Source organism: Porites lutea, chromosome 11 (assembly GCF_958299795.1).
Source record: "Porites lutea chromosome 11, jaPorLute2.1, whole genome shotgun sequence".
NCBI classification, from domain to species: Eukaryota; Metazoa; Cnidaria; class Anthozoa; order Scleractinia; family Poritidae; genus Porites; species Porites lutea.
The window spans coordinates 26,645,916-26,667,004 of NC_133211.1; the positions used below are offsets into that span (position 1 = coordinate 26,645,916).

General features: G+C 39.4%; 1 protein-coding gene across 1 annotated transcript; it reads right to left on the minus strand.

Annotated features, from left to right (window-relative positions):
• Positions 1-2,319: 2,319 nt before the first annotated feature.
• Positions 2,320-20,781, minus strand: LOC140951479 (cell division control protein 45 homolog). Its single transcript, XM_073400737.1, has 23 exons — positions 20,663-20,781; positions 20,503-20,562; positions 18,724-18,816; positions 18,111-18,205; positions 16,501-16,615; positions 15,082-15,150; positions 14,191-14,240; positions 14,047-14,095; positions 13,264-13,376; positions 12,356-12,469; positions 11,277-11,348; positions 10,589-10,648; positions 9,939-10,037; positions 9,410-9,464; positions 9,169-9,219; positions 8,981-9,036; positions 8,071-8,119; positions 7,355-7,444; positions 6,392-6,475; positions 5,691-5,754; positions 4,239-4,290; positions 3,445-3,521; positions 2,320-2,849 (listed from the first exon to the last, which is right to left on the minus strand). Exons 1-23 carry the CDS (start codon positions 20,711-20,713, stop codon positions 2,779-2,781), a joined length of 1,689 nt encoding a protein of 562 aa, XP_073256838.1. The 5' UTR covers positions 20,714-20,781; the 3' UTR covers positions 2,320-2,778.
• Positions 20,782-21,089: the final 308 nt, after the last annotated feature.

The window sequence follows — 21,089 nt, forward strand, 5'->3', positions numbered from 1 at the left end:
GAAGATAATCCTCTGATTTCTATATCCTATCCCAGACTAAACTGCTTGAATTGAAAATCCTACTTTTCACAGCCGCACACACTTATATGGTCCATATATTACGGTCGGGCCCTCCCCCCAGGTTCCTATCGACCATTATTGTGAGTTTCCTGGGAAACTTACTCTGGAGGGAAATATTTGGTTGCTTGGTGGCACTAAAATTGATGAGACTGCTAAATAATGAAGGGACTACATGGGCAAACAAGCAAGAAACAAGGATAAGCAGTGTATAATGACTATTAAAAAATGGTAATTGAACTGAGTCCAATACGAGTGATTAACAAACTCCGCGGGAGTCTGATTTGGTTTAGTCTTTGTAATCAGGAGCTAGTATGACTCCAGACCGAACTGTACGACTCGAAGTTCTGTTAAAAATTTTTTTAAAAAAATCATTACTATGACAAAATTTGTGATATTTTGAGCTTTTTCAAAAACAAAATGAGATCTTTTGATAGCTTTTTGCCAGAAGTGAAAAGTGCGCGCGCATTGGAGCGTCCTGTCTTATTACATTTCGTCTTCATTAAAACAGCCTTCATGATAAAACAGTAATCTTGGCCTGCTTCAATTCGATTTCAGCCATGCATAAATTCATTGTGGGACCAGTTTGAGGCTCGATTTTTCTCGGTCCTATTTCGTCCACAAAGCAGTGAGTGAGTAAGAGAAGGAGGTGATTTTTAAATCCACTGTCGTGTCAAATAAGGACCGGAAAGTCTTTCTTTGTCGCCGAGTTTTTAATTCGTTGCTTAGGACCGCGTATTCCGACCACCAATTAATCGTAGACACAATTGAGTATCACTGTTCTGAGTGTGGCCACAAACCACTTGGTGAGTCATTAGAGTGTTTGATCGATCAATACCGACGAGAGTAAACAAAACTCAATATCTTTTGAAGAAACTCATCATCACGCAAAGCGTTTATTCCTTTGAAGATAAGGTGCTCTATTGGCAACCTAGCGGAGCGTTTCTGCCCTGAATAGGATGCTTGAATTGCTAGAGAAACACTAAAGACCTGAACCCTTCAAATTCAGGCTTTCAGGCACTGGGGACCGGTAGGGAAATCTGTTTTTCCGTTGGTAAAAATAACCTACAAAGGCTGATGGAAGATTTTCTGGCAAAGTCTGGCAAAGTCGAGAAAATTTGTTTTCTTGGTTTTGTGATTTTTTGGATATTTTAAAGACAGTGAATTTACAGCAGTTAAAGGGGATGAAACGTTCTAAACTAGGTCTGTGAAAGGCGTACCAATGGTCAGTGGAAGATATACAAAAGGAGCATCTTTTCTTTCAAAAATAGTATATAAAATTAAAGAGTAAGGGGTTGGACCTTCAGGTGGAGCCTTCCCACATAAAACTTTGTTGAGTACCGTGGAAAAATTCTTCCCGACAACGAGAGCATTGCGTCGTGGTACTGATGTTTTTAATGGACCTTGCTACCTTTCTAAAAAATGATTGTGTTAAAACTGTAAAGCAGTGGCGTTAACATTATCATCCTCGGGGACCCAGGGGCAGTAAGTCGGGCCGGGTGAAAAAGTGCGACGAAAGTTTTCAAGCATGGGCGGAAGAGCCCCTGGATACCGACTCCCACCGGACCATTTCCAAACAGTCAAGCGAATGCTGGCTCCTGATTGGACACAAAAAATGCTTTGTATTATTGAGTCCAATAGGCGAACAGCATCTCCTGAGTTCTTTTCGTGAGTTCGTACACGACGGCTATTGACTCGATCACGGCTTGTCTGGCTCATGCACCAGAGAAATGCACGCAGTCCGGAAGCTTTCAGGTTGATATAAACTCTCCATTTTAAAATACTGTCTACCCAAAAACTAAGACGCTTTTCCACAAATACAAGCTTGAGCTTGACCGCTTGACCGTGTGGAAATGGTCCGGTTAGAGACGATACCCAGGGGCTTTTCCGCCTATGCTTGAAAACTTTCGTCGCGCCTTTTCTTGCGGCCCGACTTACTGCCCCTGGGTCTCCGAGGATGTAACATCATATCGTCAATAATTCGCTCCAGGTTACTTTAGCAGCGCTCATTGGTGGTGATAGTGTTTGATATTTGTTAAATCGCCCGAGAAATCTAGGCTTATTTCACAGAGACTGTTAAGTCCCAAAGATGGTTGCTCGAACCCAAAGAGTTTCGAACGAAAACATCACAATTTCTTAAACTGTGGATGCTGGCGCCATCAAATAACCAGAAAAATAGTAAAATCACAAGAATAGATCTCAAGCCTGCCTGGCAAGGCGATAAAGAAAATACTCAAAATTCCACAACGAATGGTTGGTCACCTGTAGCTTTTAATTAAACCTTGTAAAACTGTACATAAGATAAAATTTAAGAGCTTTTCACTCACATTACACCATCTATATACCCAAGTTATTTACACACGGCTTCGGAGAGGAGGACTTGACTTGGTCTCGTGTATACCACAAAAGACTGCCCCACCCGGAGATCACAATAACTAACGTGTCCGACGGTATGGATTCACAGTGGTAGAAGCCGCGGGTGAAGTTCACATACAAGGGGAGATTGAGGTGGCTTTTGTCCATCAATAGTCTCTCTAATGATATTCCTCTGATGACTAAGAAAGCAGCAATGAAGCAAGGACGAAAATGGACCGCGGTGTCTCGGAAGTGCGTCCCCTTATGAAAAACAGCTTACTCGCTCATTCAAGCATCGTTTGAATATTTACAGATTTTTTACAGAGAAGGGGCATGATGAAAAATCATTATTTCTTTCAATAGATATTATTTCGGAATTAGAAGAGCAGATAATGCATCAAAGAACTTTCCACGATCTTCGCTCTTCATTTCAATCACTACAATAAAAATGAAAGGACAGTCTGTCAGTAGGAAAACTAGAGACTAACTTTAGAAGGTATTACAAGCTAAGTGAAATCTCCTTATGGGCCTAGTTACCAACCGACCAGAACAGCAACGCAAGTCTTCAATGCTCTAATGTGATGCACGAGATTTTCAATTAAATGGCTTGTGCACACGGCAAAGCACTTCAGAGTTCAGTTACTTTGTCCATGACTTGAAGACAGTCAAGTCCAACCCGCTCTGCTGACCCCCGCGTCTCATTAACTTGCTCGGATAAACTCCCAGCGGCAGGAACAGTTTTACCTGGGCGTTCAAAGAGCGGAGCGAAAAAAAAAAGACCCCGCGCCTTTTTCTTTCCTGTTTAGTTTATGTCCCAGTGATGTCACTGAACAGCTGAAACAGGCCATCGACGAGAATAGAAATTCTTCTCTCCCAAGCTTAGATTCTTTAGCGTTCGCGCGTGTAGAAATTTTACCTCAGTCGCGAGGGTCTTCCACGCAACATGCCTTTGTAGTAGCGAGCTTGAGGATTGAAAAAGTCAATTAAATGAACATCCATATAACTAAACCTGCAGTTGAGACTAAAACATACCAGCTGGGTCAAAGTGGTCGTGAATTGTCCGTGATTTTGTTTTACTGGCAGCCATTTCAAAGGCTTTTCCAAGAAAACTAAAAGAGAAACAGCAATAACGAAGGTTTAGACTCGAGAAAAGAGTTCAGGGTCAATTTTGAAACGTTGCTTATTACGTATTTTGTGTCTTCCACAATAAGAGTTGAGTATTACAAATGACTCTCCTGGCTAAAATTCTGACCTGAGTTCAGGACCAATTTTAGCAGTTTTCATACATTCTCTCGTGTTCGCTCTACTACTTGCCCAATTGAATTTTATTTTCCAAGCGAAACAAAAAATAGCGCCTACGCTAGGCATTATACACAAATTTTCCTTCTACCCAACATGCGGGAGAGTTGAAACGATGTGTAAAAACATTACAAGTACAAGGAAACCCCGCCTTACGGCCACTTTTGTTGGCCGCCTGGCAAAATGGTCATACCCGGATTTTCTCGTAAAAAAAAACCCTCCTTAATACTATCACCCGTTAATAAGGCCAATTTCTTTTTGGCCCATTGGTGACCGTATCAACAGAGTTCCACTGCATTTATAATCGAATTCAAGTGACACGAGTCGAAGTGATCGAAGCGTTTGTATTCAGGCACTTGGTAGATTAGTTAGGATAGAGCGGTTTTCACTTGACTGTCGTAAAACCAAAACCAAAGTAAATACACTAGCCAACCAAAGGGCGTAGTAAAACCAAAACCAAAACCAAAACCAATCCCTTTCGACAGTCAAGTGAAAACCGCTCTATACTACGGTACTTGCACACTTACTTTTTGCCTGAATCATCAGCGATGGGAGGAATTCCCACTAAAAGACAAGTCCCTGAAAGAGTGACAACAACAAATGAACTGAGCGGGACTCTTTACAGACGTTTTTATTACACAAGTCGAGTCTTAGGTTACTCCTCCTCCAAAACATGTGTTGCAATTTAAAGGGCACTTACCTGTTGTCAGAACTGGCGGGCCAGACCGATGCAGTTATCAAGATCAGTTTATTCCTACGTGCTATGCAGGGAAATGATAGTTTTAGTGAAAATTTCGAGAAAAGACTACTCCTTCGTTTTCAAAATGACAGGTCAGGCTGGCCAGCTCTGACTTTTGATAAGCGCCCTTACTCTTTAGAGGCTGAGCTTGAGACCGGGTCTTTGTTGTGTCGAATGGCACTATGGGACTGTTTCGTAAGACGAATTTGGCCCCAATTTCTCGCGCAACTTCGTAATAGGCAATAAAAGAAGCGAAGTATGCGTTCCCAAACAGTACCATTAAAGAGGTTAAACTTGAACTTAGAGCTTTAGATTTGAGGAAGAGAACGAGTACGAGTCAGGACGAGATTTGACTTAAAGTTTTAGCGCGTGTTTTCAAAAACTGTAAAAGACATCCCGGAAAGTTTCATTTTACTTTTTATCACCAAAAAAGTTAGTGCAGTTATTTATACTGAAGGAGGTTAAACCCTTTCTCGATAGCAAAATGATCAAACTTCTTACATTTGATAACTTGTTTCCGCCACTGCGACCTCGCTAAAACTCGTAGTAGAATGACGACGGCTATCACGTTTTCCCGCATAAAATGACACTGGTTCACGCGTGAGCAATACTCATTATTGAGAAAATCTCGTACTCGTAGTCGACCTCGTCTCAGAATCTAAAGCTCTCCATTGGGCAATTCAACACAACACCGAGCTAAAATCCTAGACAGAATAAAATAGAATGGCAGACCCCCTTTCCACCCTAATCAAAAATGAAGGCGCGCGACGGCCAAAACATTTTTTTATCCTTGATTTGGAAGGAGGAGGATAGAAATTTTCTGTCTATACATCCAAGATTGACCTCAGAACGGCCAGTAGCACAAATCTTTAGATAAGAACATGCAATAAATATGGGAAAGGCAACAGCGCGATTCTACAGTTCATCAACCACGTTGCCCCAACAAACAGAGGATTACCAAAAAAATATATAACACAACTGTTAGACAATATTATGAAGTTTTAAAGTTTAAATGCAATAAAGTCAGTGTGTATTTTATCAGCATAAATCATCCCAGCCTAGAGGTTGGGTAAACCATTAGGTTATCAGACTAGCTGATCCCCAGCCAGCTCTATAAACACACAGAGACAAAGCGAAACGATTGAAAACAGCATGGACACTTTTGTCCGTCTGAGAGAAGAAACAGGATTTCCACCCGCTCTTCACGAAGTCAAGTTCTGTATATAGTTACTATCCATACCTTTTTCTGGATCCAAAGGAGCGGCAAGAACAAAAGGAAGAGCAGCTGCTTTCTTGTTCTTTGACTTCAAAAAAAAAGAAAAGGAGCATACGGTTATAGTAAACAAAAAAGCCTCATTTATAGCCAGAGACAGACATTTTATAAATACCGTACTTCCTCTAATAAGCGCCCTCTCCCAAATAAGCGCCCCCCTCCCCTCCCCGTCACTTTCTTAAATAGTAGGGATACAATGGAAAACCAGCTTCTACTGCCACTTTATTTTTAACTTTTTAGGCTTCAACTACAGTAAAAGAAAGTAAAGAAAAAAACCGGTAGTTTCTTTTGCATTATGTTACTTCCAGTTATTCCTATATCCATGTGCACGCTTGCAGAGTTCCGTTATGAGCGTTATCTCTACTTTTAATTTTTGTCCTATTGCCGCGCTCTTAGTAAATGCTGTCAACTTCCCAGGAACAACTAGACCATGATCTAGTTCATTTAAAGGAAAACGTAATAAGCACCCCCCCCCCCCCCCCCTCTTCCATTACCGCCCTCCTTCGAATAAGCGCCCATTCTTTGAGCTGAAATTTGAAATAAGCGCCAGGGCACTTATTCGCTCAAATAGGGTATGTTCAATTGAATCATGGGATATTTCACAACAAAATTTCATTACCATAAAGAAAAGAGCGCCGACTGAAACAGAAAATAAATCGCCTACATACCATTGCGACATAAGCACTTAATACAAATCGCGCTAAAGCTCCAAGAACGGCGGGTTTACTGAACATGTTCAAGTCAGGTATGCCCTACAACAGTAAGAAAATTTCATAATTGTAACTATAAAAGTCTGATGAGGTTTACACTACTGATAGGTTGACGGCAAAGACGGAGGGAAAAAGTCGGGTAAAAAGTGAGGACTCAGGAAAAAAAAAGTCGGGAAAAATGTCAGGGCGCAGGCAAAACTTCGGAGGAGATTTGAAATTAAAAGTGTAATTTAATGGCACTTAATAGGCTCCGTGGCAAAGCCTAATGTGTTTTGAGGCAATTTGTACTGAAAATCAATGCAAAGAGGCAGTGACACATTTTAGTTCAATGAACTCGGAATTGCACGGTTTTTTCTTTTCTGTTTTCATAACTTACCATCTAGCAGATAGTAAGAAAATGTCATAGTTAAATAGCATAAAGCTAGGCCCATTTCAGTTGTGCGTTTCTGGTATGAATCTCCCCAGACTAATTTTTCTGATCGTTATTCCACTTCCGCTTTCTAAATGGGTTCACCTTGAAGAACGGAGGTTAGGAGAGGTCGTTTTAATTTTGGAACCACTCAAGACAATTATGCAAAGAACTGGTCTGCATCGCATGCAGCCGCTAGGCCAGGAGTCACGCAATGCTCCCCGCCCCTACGCGTGGAGCATTGCGTTACTCCGTCCCTAACGGCAGCGATGGACAGTAACAAACAACAAACGCTCTTTTTACAATTGTCCGCAGTAAGAGGGGATCGCCTGCCACCCATCATGGCTCTACTCAATCTCCTCCTTACCCACCTCTACTCTCAGTCTTGGAAGTTATTTTTATAACACAACGATGCTGCTACTCTAATCTCTATTCCACCGATGCCCTCAATATAAACCCGTTATTATGAGTTAACAGTGACCGATATCGTTTTATGTGCTACTAAGTAGTACCTCTCTGAGATGTGAGTAAAGAAAGTGTCCAGCGCACATCACTTGGTGCATATCAATTAATGATCGTACTTGATTTACAACAGCAATCAACTGAAAGAAGATTAAGAAGTTAGAAACTGCTTAGCCTGAGTATCAGGCGTTTCTGGGGGAAAAGGGGAAGGAGAGAGGCGAAAAGGGAGGGAGCGAAAGGAAAGGAACTCCTTTTCCTCCTCCCCCTCCCCCCTCCCCCTTCTCACATCTCTTCTCCTCTCCCCTAGCCCCTTAGGAAGGCCTGATACTCAGGCTAGAAACTGCTGAGTTGCTTCGGTGGGCTAGTGCATGAAAGAAGAAATAAACTCTCTCTAGTGAGATAGATAAGTTGCGCTTCGTAAGGATTCAAAAGTTAACGTTTTGAGCGCAAGCACCTTACAAATGAATCACTCTTTTGTCAGAGTAATTCGCTTTGAGGATAGGCTAGCACAGCCCAAAAGAGAATGTCTTTTCACGGGCTTAGTAGATCGCTCTCATTCCTTTAGTTAAGATGCAAGGGGAAATTTAGTATTAGCGATATGTATTTACTGAAACCGCGTCCTTCTTCTTTATGTGAGGGCGTGTCTCGTGATAGATTTTTCCAATGGAGCTTTACGAGAGCGGGATCAAGGACAAATTTATTTCGAATTTTTTTTCGCGTGAAGTAAGGAAAATCTTGGAAATACTGCACTAAAGTTGAGACTTGCCTGCTTTTTTGCCATTTCAATACCATCTTGAAGCTTTTCACTGTTGGACCTGAGCATAAATAATGGAAACGTAAGCACGGAACGATAGCACAGAGCGAACTAAATACTGTTGGGTTGAATTTTGCGACAGCACATAACCGACCTCAGGAAACCTTCCATGCTTTTCGCCATAATCCAAGTGTTGCAGCGCTATGCTTGGCATAATATTTCCACCCAGCAGAGATACTGTAGATGCGGTTTTTGCCGCAGCTCTGTATTTTGACATTACATGCACAGCAACCAATGAAAGTTGAATTAACTTTTTGCAACTTGCAAGAAGTTCAACCTTAAAGTATTGTACTAGTGCTGGCAACTTTGGAAAATAGGGATACTTTTGAAGATCACCTGGTTGGTACGCTTGAAGAACAGACGGCATGTTGATCGTGGACTTTAAACTGAATTCCCAATTAAAGACCACACAACATTTTCAGTCAACAGATGAAATTGACTGCAATAAGAGAAATTTCCCAACTTAAGATTGTCAACAGCCTCTTATTTTCCTTCTAAAGTTACAAGAGTACCACTGGGAAACGTTTTAGCATACGCAAGCCAAGAGAAACGAGGGAGTAATATTTTGTTTGTTGTTTTACGATAGTGCTCGCCAGGAGACTCGCTGGGATTAGTAACTTGAACTTTTTTAAGGCGACGGGTTTAAACTGCAAACCGGCAGTCTACTGCTACATGCTCAACGATATTTTCAAAATTATATTATAGGCTTCTTTTCTTCTCCGTGTGTTAAATTATGTTTTGAGAAACCAACGAAAAAGCCGCCACCACTCCAGAAGCGCAGAAAAATCGGGCATCTTAACACTCCGCATTATTATTAGCTGTAATGATATCCGAGTATCAGGACTGAGCTTTCCCGGCTTACCTTGACAGAGCATCTAGTGCCTCCAAGAAATTGTCCCATTTTGTCATTCCCTCAGTCTGTGCCAATAAAAAAAAGTAGCATTTTCTTTAATTGTAACTCCTGATTTGCTTTTGCCTGGTGGTGTTGAAATGCGTTAAATAGCGTACAAGAAATGAAAACAGTCATAGCTGCATTGATTTAAATCATACCGGAGCCTCCAAAAGAGAATTCACGGCGTAAACAACATCGCTTGCACACAGCTGAAGAGAAAAGATGACAAAGTCAAGCAACATTAAAAAGATACATTAAAGGACTAACATGTCAGCATAAGAGCTACTACCCTGCTAGCAGAGTCGCTTCCATCTTTCCTAGATAATGGAAAGATCGAAACCACTGTGCTAGCAGGGTAAAGAGCTACGTGGATTCACATAAAATATTTCATCCTGTTACCTTGTTTTTGAATCCGTATTGAACATGGAATGATCCGTAAGACATTTCGTCCAACCTTAAAAAGCATTACAAAAAAATAAGCATCAAATGAATTCTTAGTTTTGCTATTTCAAATCCAGCCATTTTCCGACTCAAGATTTTATTAATTAATACCGGTTCTGCTGCTTTTTTGTAAAGTAAAATCCAAATACCCATGCCATCTTTATTAGATTAAACGCTACGGCGTTTATTTAATTTTTAGCGTTTCCGATGCGGCGTTCATTCAAGGGCGACGTTTATTTAAAAATCACATTTCTTAACTAATAAAATATGGATAAATCATTTGCGAATAATACCGCGGTATGTAAAACAGGAAGATGTCAAAAGTAGATAGTGCAAAGTTGTACAAAGTTTTTCCTTTAACCCTCCAATAATTATCAACCCCGTATTCTTCTGGTTGGGTGCGGCGTTGATTCTAGAGATGAAGCGTTGAATCGAGTTAATGTGTTTTAATGTGGTATTCGTTTAAATAACAGTCCAGTGTGCCTACCCAAACTTGTCTGCTGATGTTTCAACCCAACCCTTCAAGTTGTTCCTCAAATCAAAATCCATGCTATAAAACTTTTGTCGGCTCTGAACCAGGGGGATTCTGAAGGAAAAGTAAGTTCAGAAAAAAACTAAATCAGTCTCCTCAAATAATCAGAAATCAGGGTTAACCTTATTGCAGTTTTCATGGCGGGGTGATACAAGCCCCTGAAGTAAGACTATGATCGTGAATTATGTATTCATCTGAAAAGAGTATGCAAGGTCCACTAATACTAACTTAGCAATTTCTTTTCAGGTGAAAGATCATAACAGTTATGAAAGTAAATTGAGCAGTTGCACAAAAACCGAGGAAAAAAATCGCCTTAAACGGGATTTGAACCAATAACTGCTGGAGGATACCGGTGCAGTGTCCTTGCCCCTGACCTATCAATCCAAAACTGAGAGCTGATCACCTGATAAGCCTGTAGAAGATGGAGATATGAAATTAAATATGATGATCTTTGCGATGATCTTTTGTGAGTTAAATTTTTCTCTCACAGTTCAAATATATGAAATTTCATTCACTTTAAGAATTTCTTCGAGTTAGTGACTGCAATATTCCACCATTTTAACTGGTGAACAAAGCAGGAGAAGAAGTCACAAAATAAATTTTACCCCATGTCTGCAAGAAATTCATGAAGTTTCTTCTTTCCCTTGATTGTCCAAACTCTGAACCTAAGAAAAGATGTGTTGCCATTCAATGGTTGTTCTAAGCTGTCGCCTTTAATCGTAGACAAAATTATAAGTATACTATGTCTTGACTACCAACAGCTGTTGGGGAAAGCGAGACCGCCCTCCTCCAGACAGGACTGGAGAGAGCGGTGGAAATCGAGCCTAAAGCATACCAGCCGCTTATTTACAACTAACTTTTTATATCTCTGTAAATTGTAAATTGTATTGTAATTTGTTTACCCACGAAGCACTTAGGAGTTCTTGTGAACTCGTTTAAACGTGTCCGTGTGTTCCAGATCGAATTGGAATTTGGAAGTGTTGGTTTTTTTAATCTCTCACACAAAAACCCATAAAAAACGAAGAAGGAAGCACTGGGACTGATAAAATTTTTCTTCCCAACAGCTAGAATTCAAAATTAACAGAAATGTCAGCCTGGTCCAGGCTCCAAGATAGCAGTGCTGTCGTGCAGTAGAAAGTGATGCAAAAAACGCGCGGGGGCTGGGGAGAGAGAGTGGGCGGTGGTGCTATTTTTTCCCGCCAGTGCCACCGCCCCCTTCCCCAGATCGCGCACGTCTTATTTTCGCGACGTTCCCACCATCTAAGATCCTGGCACAGCCTACAAAACACAAACCTGCAGGCAGTGTAGCGTGAGTGACAGATGCTGTCAAAAAGTGACCAATGTCTGTACAGTGACAGGCGTAGTCTGGATTGCTATATCAAGGACACAACGTTTTAAGCTTATTATTAAAACTTCTGATTCAATACCCTCCCAAATAACATTGTTAATCCGTAAGCAGTGTTCCCTGACGATCCAGGGAGCTTTTCTTTTTGTGTTATCATTTAAGAGTCAGAGGTCAGAGAGTACTTGTCTTAATGCATTGTACGTCAGTAAGTGCTGTGTTAATTTGATCACTTAATATCTGTGTTTTATTTATCTTAAGTTGCAATCTGCAAGGCTTTCTAATAGTTTAAGGTTTTTGTTTTTAATAAATTGTGTTATTCATGTACTTATGTTGCCCCGGCACGACTAGCTTTCCAGCCGTATTTGCGGGACAAACTATCCAACTTTGTACAAAGAATAAAAATGCTGTTGTTGTTGTCCATGGACAACACTACAAACCAATTTAGCCTGTGTGGCAGGCGCAAAAAGCGGAGGATGAGAGGAAGAAAAGCGCGAAAGGACAAAGGGAAGGGAATCCCCCCTCCTTTTTCCCTTTCTCCCAATTCCCTACTCCTTTCGACGTCTGCTACGCAGAAACCAAAAACCGGCTGCAACCAATTTTTCAAGGCTAGTTCGCTATAAAACAACATGAAGACCGGCAGGACCTGAATCCACACTTTCCCCTCTCTTGTTCACACTCTTGCCTTAGACATTGAGGCACAAGGTATTTCCACGTTATTCAATCTTGAACGTGTGTTTCATAAGGCCACGCCCTATTTTAACCTAATTTATAGATTATGAACATTCCAGCCGTGATTGCTATGTCACATAAATTTCGAGATTTGGAATTTTTTACACGTAAATTCAGTCATTTTAAAAGTAAAATTAAACTTTGAAATATCAGCTCTTTTTTGTGTGCGGTTTCTACCTTTAAATCGAAACACTCCGAGAGATTTCCAAAGAGTAGCAAACGTTACTTCCAGAGAACTACCGATGCCGAAACAGTTTTGACTATCTCAAAGAGAAACATCTTCAGTTAGAAAGGATACTCTGTATCAAATACAATCTTCAGGCAGTTGATGGAGCTTCCATTTTCGTCTGTCCCATGATTGTGTCTCATCACATGTTCATGAAGATTTTGTGCATCTGACACATACTTGTCACTAAAATACACAAGAAAAACTAGTTTTTTACACTACAGCAACAACCCTTTCGAATGCCGGCTGTGAATCGGAATGAAACACTAAAAAAAAGCCTGATAGAGCGGCAAAGTGTCAAGGAACTGGGGAAATATCTTCGTTATACAGGGTTCGTACCCTTTTTTCAACAAAAACTTCAAGGACTTTTCAAAGACTTTCAAGGACACATTTCGCAATTTTCAAGGACTCCATTCAGTGCAAAAAAGAGATTTGAGTCTATGTCTTTTTTAGTTCTACCACAACATGAGCAATTTTATCCTGAAGGTCTTTCATATTAGATACTTGAGAATCTGGGTTGGATAAAGTTAGCACCGAAATTCAAGGACTTTCCAGCACCGACTGCAATTTTCAAGGACTTTCAAGGCCTTGAACGTTTAATTTCGACTTTCAACGACTTTCAAGGTGCGTGCGAACCCTGGTTATAACGGGTGTACGAATATCGGTGTCTTGTTCCATGCATTAACCAATACACTGGCACGCGGTCAATACGGACATCAAGGGTACATGCCATAGTGTCCATATTATCCGAGTGTCCATATTAACCGGGCTCCAAGAAAACACGTCACACAAACAACACAGCAGCGTTTTCAAATTAGAAATTAAGCTTTATATACGGAAACAATTTTCAAAAAGCTTCACTTTTGATGATCGAAGAGCGCGGTTTTAGGATGGAAGGCCAGATGGTCGACAAAATGACATGTTTTCATATTCATCCGGGTTAGTGTGAGTGAACCTTAAAATAATATCTTCCAACATACCTGTCAATTTTTTCATAGAGATACTGATGAGTTAAGCCAATTGCCGCCCACCATAGCAAGTCATTGCTATCTTTACTCATTTTCCAGGCTAACTCATACATGATCAGGGAAGCCTGAAACGGAAAAACGATAGCGTATTTGTACAACAAACAAACAAAACGCAATGCAATGATGAAGAATTAAAGAAAATAATAAATGTTATTGTGGGTAGAGAGGGAAAAGAACAAACACTACAAAAAACGGAGAATAATAAGTGTTCCATGATCACCATTGTTTTGTGAAGTATGATCACTACGAACGCTGAAAACATTCCGTGCAATTGAGCGTAGTGATCATATCAATACAAGCCTTACAATGGGTCGAAACGATCGCTATGATACATTAGTTTTAAATAAAGAGTTCCTCCTGTTTACTCGCTCCAATCAGTCGTCGATATCGACGCCTGAACCTTTTTTCACCGATCCTAGCGTTCAAATTGGCCAATTTGACTTGACCTGGGTCGGCGCTCTGTCCAGTTGCTCTTTGGGACTGGTTTAAAGGGTCTGAATTCCTCCCCCAAAACAGTCCCATAGTGCAATGCGCCACTTAAGAAACAAGAAGGAACCTGGGCCGAGTTAACTTTCGCAAAGACTTCTGGGACTTCTCTTTCTAAGGGCAGGGGAAAAATTTGGCTGACCGGTGTGTCCCCAGTAACGATCCCGAAACAATTTCGGCTCCAGGCGCCTTCTCCCGCGCAGCCTCAAGATGGCCACTAGCAACCACACTTTGTCAGAAAATACTTACGGCACTTCCATGGAAGGCATACGCATAATACTGGTACAGAATCTCCTGCCTGTTAAAATGAATCAATAAAAAAGCAGAATCTCAAAATTCAAGTGATGTGCAATCTCTAATGTGACGAAAATATTTTAAAGGACTTTTTCTCACCTGTCCTGGTGCCATTGTCTTTTTGACTTGCGTTTGGAAAGAGGGGAGTCCTAGGAGATAAACCAAACCTTTTATTAACTAAAAGACATCTCCGAAAAGGACAAATCCACGTGTGTAGAGCATCACAGAGGTGTCCTTATTATAAAGGTGGGGATTGTATGATGTTTTCTATCTTTAAGACCAACAGACCTGTCCATGTTTTAAAGGCATCCACAAGGAAATGTTTGTAGTTAAAACAAACACGCAAAGGAGTGTTTCATCATATAAATATCTGTACACCTGGGAAGGTTTTCATTTCATATCAAGACACCAAGAAGCCGGTTGCAAAAAATACAGTGCAGTAGAATTTTTAAGGTGAAACTCTTGGTTTCTTGATCATAACAAACCTTGATGATAACCTTTTGTAATTAAAAGGAATCGCTTAGAAAAATCGCAACAATGATTTCTTTTGTTTACAGTTAATGAACTGTTTATAATGAGTTTCAGAACATAAAACATTAGAAATTAAAACATAAAAAATGCACATTAAATTAATTTTATATAAAAATCAGAATGCAAAAAAAGATTTTTTTTTTGATAATTTGTTATTGGCCACTAAAGGAGGATGAGGGGAAATAATATTATGACTACTGTGCATAATAGTTTACCAAGCAAAAAAGTTAGCTTCCATCTAAAATAATATAAAGAGCCAGTATAAAAATAATCAAGTGTTGAATTCATCACCTGATCTTTACCCTTACAAGCAGTTGCCAGACAGTCCAAACAGTCTGTTGTTGTATTTATTTAGTGAATTAGTGTCATTAAACCTCAAACCATACTCTAAGCCTAGCCTAATCAGCACTCCATTGTTCAATTGTTGATTAGACCCACTCTTGAATATATAATATATACCTCATCAGTTGTTCTTCTTCTTTTTGAAGAAGGCTCGGATCCTTCTCCATCAGAGTCTTCAAACTCATCCTACCAACAAATGTAACAAAATGATGACATGTATAAAATAACTTAAATGACAATCTGTGTAGTAAAGTAAATGCTATGCTTGAATAAACATCACTGCCATACAAATCTAAAGGCCTTTAATAACACTATCAGCTCGTTAGGTTTCCAGCTTTTGTCATTTCTCAACCTCATTCAAATCAAATTATATGACATTGAAGTCAACTAAAAAATGCGAAATTTTTCCGCGCAATTTGAGCGCTGCCAACATTCCCTGAAACTGTAAGGTTATGTTCACACTTATGGCACTGGCACAGCACCGCATGACAGCAGTTGGTGCCCGAGCACTTCTGCCTGGGTATTGGCATTATGTAACTGTGTACATATTAATCCATTTAGGGACCGTTCATTTTTTTGAGGTAGGGGGGGCTGGTGGAATTTGGGGGGTGGGGGTCAACACGTTCTGGAAGATCCATAAACCAAAGAATGGAAATTGACTTTTCTTTTTTTTGATTCTCTATATTTGTTTTATGTTTGAAAAATAGTGAAGAAGTGCCTTAGCAAATGGACAGAATTTATTTTTTGAATCAACAGAAGTGGCTGCTACATATGTAGAATGAGTTGTCAACAGCTTTACATTGAACTGAAAATACAAATCATATTGTACAAACAATATATACAAAATATATACATGTCAGGTTTAATTATGATAATGTCTCTTTTGAAATGGGGGTCACCCCCAAAAGATGACCGTCTGTGGGGGGGTGGGGGGCATGAGAAAAAATGAGGACTGAGTGGGGGGGAGGGCCATGGTAATTCGTAATGGCAGTTCAAAAAATTCCACCAGCCCCCCCTCCCCCCACCTCATAAAAAAATGAACAGTCCCTTAGCCCACTGTCAGACACCATTTTAACTTGAGGGAAGGTAAAGTGTAAGGTTTCTTCTTCCTTGTACTTAGTGCATGCGTGAAGAGATAATGATTTCCAGATTAACATAGGTTGTTTATGCAAAAATTCTGTAAGTTGTCATTAACTGTATTACTGTATAAATTGCCGACCTACCAAGACCTCACTCTTATATTACTTCTGAGATCTCTCACTTAATTTAATTTCATGTACATCTTAATAATACAAAGTGGTTAAGCTTTAGAAGCTTTAAAATAACAAAAATGAAGAGATCCCTTAGTCTTACCCACAATAAAATGACATTGCTTCAGATAAAAATTACATGTAGCTTATTTTATCTAATTAACCCTCCCCCCCCCCCCCCCTCCACCCATACCCCTTACCTGTAGGTTAATTAAATTAGTTAAAACACTGGACTAAGCCTCATTTAATACAATATTTGGTCCTAAACTTAAGAAAAAAATGTTACCTCTGAATCTACATAGATATCATCAAAGTCTGGAATTGTAAGGTGCTCCCCTTCCTTCATTAACAGCTTGACTTGATCCTGGTTGTAAATGTTATCAAGATCCAGTGGTCTGTGACTTAAAATGTAAAACAAAATGGTAAATGCTTTTGTTTATGTATCAATCAAATCCAAAATTTCTCACAAACCATACAACCCCTGAAATTTGACTCATTGATGTGCCTGGGATATGATAACAGTGCCTAGGCTGAGACTAGGGGGCAGGGGGGTGTTTGTACAAAAGAATCTTGATTTCTCAAACCATCATTTTTTGGCCCCGGTTGTTCAAACGTCAGATAGTGCTATCCACCGGATAAATCACTATCCAGTGGATAGCGTAATTGATTTCCGTAACACTTATCCGCTGGATAGTGATTTATCTGGTGGATAGCACTATCTAACGTTTGAACAACCAGGGCCTGATAAATAATTTCAATCAAACCAGACTTCCAGTTAACAGTCAAACCAATTTTCCTTTCCCAAGATGGTTAAAAAAATCAGGATTCCACTGTATATAATATTAAATCAAAATTGCATCAATTTCATGTTGAGGCAGAGTTTTTTTTAAAATAAATCATGGTGGAGATGGAAGATATCAAGAAAATTTAGGGAAAACTTTATAATATCATGTAGAGAGGAATGCCAATTGCCGTGGGCTACATTTCAAGGACATTAATGATTATAACGTGTTCCTTTTCAAACTTTATCAAATTTCTCACCATCCTTTGTCCCAGTTGTAGAGGGAAATCTGATCACCCATTCTGATTATAACTTGGAGTATAAGTTATTTTTTAGGCAACATGACTTTATTGAAATGGAAAACATTACCAGCTTCTAACAAAAAATAGGTTAAGTTTCTTTTTTTCTGTCTATGTAGTGTATGTTATTATCTACCTTTTCTCCCTTTTTTTTGGTTTCTTTTGTTGTGTAGAGCTAAATCGAGTTGCATCTAGCCCCTTCAACGTTTGTAATAGTATACTCTGCAGTGTACCAGAACATTCATAAATTGAAAAAACATGGTATATAATTTATTTTAATCACAAAATATCTGAACAACTCAGTTTTCTCAAGTTCAAATGCCAGGAGGCATGAACAATACGTGGATCAGACCAAGCAATGTAAGTCAGTGAATGACAAAAGGATAGGGATATGGATTTCAAACAACAGGAATAATTGGATGGGGGCAAATATCAAAACCCGAAAAAAATCACTAAGGTGCCTTAATTTCAACAAAACTCCCAAAATCCCTGGACCAAAAATTAACCACAAAAAACCCATACTGCATTTTTGATCTTAAATGTTTCCAGAAAGCAAAACAAGTTCAGTTGTACTTTATTCGCAGAACTACATGTATGCAGCCAAGAAACGCGGACACTACCACAAATCTTAGATTGTTTTGAATACTCGAGAAATCCCTACTTAAATCAAGCCACCCAAAAACATACTTGCCAAATTTTCCTACCCAAAACAAAACCCCACAATCTAAAAATTTCAAACCCAGAAAATTCTATTGATCATTCCCTTCACTTGAAATCCAGAGTACCCCCATGGGGAAAAGACCCTTTTTCAAGTACCTGTCAGCAATATAAAACATGACATCTTCCTCTGGCTCTAGTATCTCAAGGATGTTCAAATTTCCACCACAGTTCACAAGAAAAATGTGCTTCAGCTAAACAAAAAAATGTCATAAATATAACACACTGCTTTTACACATGTTTTTGCTCCTCGCATGAGATTTAAAAATATTATTGATTTCTTTAACAAGTATCCAAGGGCCAGGGTACCTTACACCAAGAAGTTAGGGGCGTTATTGTCCAACGGATATTACATGTGATGGCAAGCATTTGAAGTGTCTAGTATAAACCCTTAATTAATCACCATGATTATTTATATAATTAGTATAATTAAATTACGTAAAAACTTGGACCAAGGGTTTTCAATAAGAGCAGAAAATATATATTAGGCAAGCTGTTGGTTTCCATGGGGTCCAAAAATTTCAAATAATTTAAACCATTTGTAGTTGTAACTAATTTTATATAGCACCTTAGCCATCCTAAAGATGAATATTTTTTGTCCTATTGACTGATACATTAAAAGCAGTTTCAATTTAATGACATTTTCTAAATTTTAAGCAAATGTGCAACTTTTCTGCAGGCAAGAAGATCATAATAATTTGCATTAACAAACCTGTTCAGAGTGTTCATGGTAAGCTCTTACTAAATCCTCCTTGCCACTGACAGGAACAATAGTATACTGTACATTGTCACATTTAAACAGCCACTAAAAAACAACAAACAAACCCCATCATCCAGTAAATAGATTACCAGCATTGCTACAGGTGTTTGATGTGAGTCAGTTAGGAATACTACCTCTTAAAGGCCATTAGTTGGCAAAAAGTGTTTTTCTGCATTGAGCAACACACTTGTGGTGTCAACCCTTGGCAATCTCTTATTTGGCCTAGACAGCTGGAGCCTATATATTATGCGTACCCTGTAGACAGGTATGTGCCACTGAACAGGGAATGGTTTACAGGGTCCTGAGACTTAAACAAGGTATACAATCTCACTATTTGGTGTCTTTGGATGCCTTTTAAAGAATGTGAAGGTTGGCAATGAGGGATCTACTTGTGTGATACAAAAAATTTTTTCCCAATCAATCGAATTCCATGGTGTTAGTCTCAAACAAACTATCTGAATCAAGGAACAGGGTTAGGGTTTGAAGACCTTGGCAGCACATCTCTACCCAAGTTTCCTTCGAGTGCCACCCGCAGGAGTGTCAACAAAACCTGACATGGACCAACGTCTTGCCATACATTTCTCATACATGTAAATAGAAGGAAGAAGTTGCCAAGACAATAGTAACCATTTACATCCTGGGGCAAAAGTCATTATTAAAGGTCTTAAGGGTAGCAAAGCTGTCAGTTCAAAGACACCACCACACTATCTCCCCGCTAAAATTCTTAGGCTCAACAATCATTATTTATTCATTACAGTCAAACCCCCATGTTCGACAACCTCTCATTAGCAAACGTCTATCCAAAACACCAAAACTTTTCCTGTAAAGGTTTTAAAGTTGGAAACTCTCATAAATGACCACCTCCTGTGAGTGACCGAGACTGCTTTCGGGGGCTGACAATTTAATAACTTTTTATTGTTTTTTTATTGTAAGCAACCACTTTTGGTCTGATCTCTGATGTACTCTGCTACTAAGGGTACATGAAGAATTTTGGTAACAACATGGAACTGCACATACATTGTAACATAACTTTAGAAATTGCAGGCAATAAAGTATCTTACATAAAGTGTATGTGTCTAGACATTCTATAGCAAGAGACCTTCTGTGGTTCTTTGCTCATAAGCGACCACCTCCCGTAAGCAACCACATTTTGGGTGGTCGCTTGCTGAAGGTTGGACTGTATGTGGCTATGCGAAAATCTTTTCATTCTGGGCTTGAGTAAATATTTATGTATTCATTTAAATTTATTTTAAAAATTACCTTACTTGTAAATAAGAAGTGGTGTATGAAATAAGGATCCAGGTGACCCTGATCTAATTTGAAATTCTCCCATTGAATTACCAACAAATATAAGGCAAATTGCAAGAAGAATCAAGCAGTTTATCAGAAATCACTTAGTGCTTTGAACTGTACAAGTTTCAAAATTTACCCTTCATAAATTGCTGCAGTTAGCACTGATCAAAATTAAGCAATTAACAGAGAAACAACCACTAAAAAAGTCGAAGAGATTTGCTCATATCATGCCTTTCATTTCAGCTGACAAGTGATTCTCTCCTGACGACACAAAGCTATGATAGTACCAATTCGAGTTCATGCTCCGCGATTGAAGTAATCCTGAGTAATCGAGTCTAGGTATCTCTTGGCACTGAACGCCAGACTTCAGCGACCGTTTCAAAACAAGCCGCGGTTTAGAGTTTTTAGGTGAACAGCTCAATCTTTAATGTTTCTTACCTGTAGAATCTTGCATGCACATAGCGAGTCCACATCCATCGACACGAGAACTAAAACACGCTGCAAAAATAAAAGGCGGCCATCTTGAATCTAGTACTTGTTCGAAGAAACTAACATTTTCCGTATTTCATTCCCCTAAAAGTCACGGAGAAATAGTCACCTCGTTAATTATGACATCATATACTTCTTCTTTAGGCTTTTCCACGAACATATTCGTTTTGTTATAGTTATAAAAACGACATGTAGACCTGGGATCGTCCAAGTGTGAGAGGCAAATAATAAAAGAAATGTTCGAATTTTAATTTTCGGCGGGAATCTTCTTGGCCTTTTTGGTACCAGCTCTCGCTCTGCCAAACAGTCGCGTTAATCCCGTAGAACTCGACCTCACCAAAAACTAAAGATTTGAGTGATATAAGTGATAAAGTTATTGACTAGTTTCTAATAAGAACACACAAAGAATTATAACCCCTGTATTACTGACGAAAAACAAGCCATTCCTGGTCCACATTCAGCCCTCAAGAGGGGTGTTAATATAGCAGAATATAGTACAAAATTGTCGTTGGATTAACGTTTAGCCATATTATTAT

Bases quoted from the DNA above. Each gene is read 5' to 3' on its own strand.
- LOC140951479 (XM_073400737.1), bottom strand. From the start codon at position 20,713: ATGTTCGTGGAAAAGCCTAAAGAAGAAGTATATGATGTCATAATTAAC. The intron at 20,563-20,662 runs GTGACTATTTCT...TTATTTTTGCAG, and splicing joins ATGATGTCATAATTAACGAG to CGTGTTTTAGTTCTCGTGTC. The intron at 9,465-9,938 runs GTAGGCACACTG...ATGCTTTTTAAG, and splicing joins ACATCAGCAGACAAGTTTGG to GTTGGACGAAATGTCTTACG.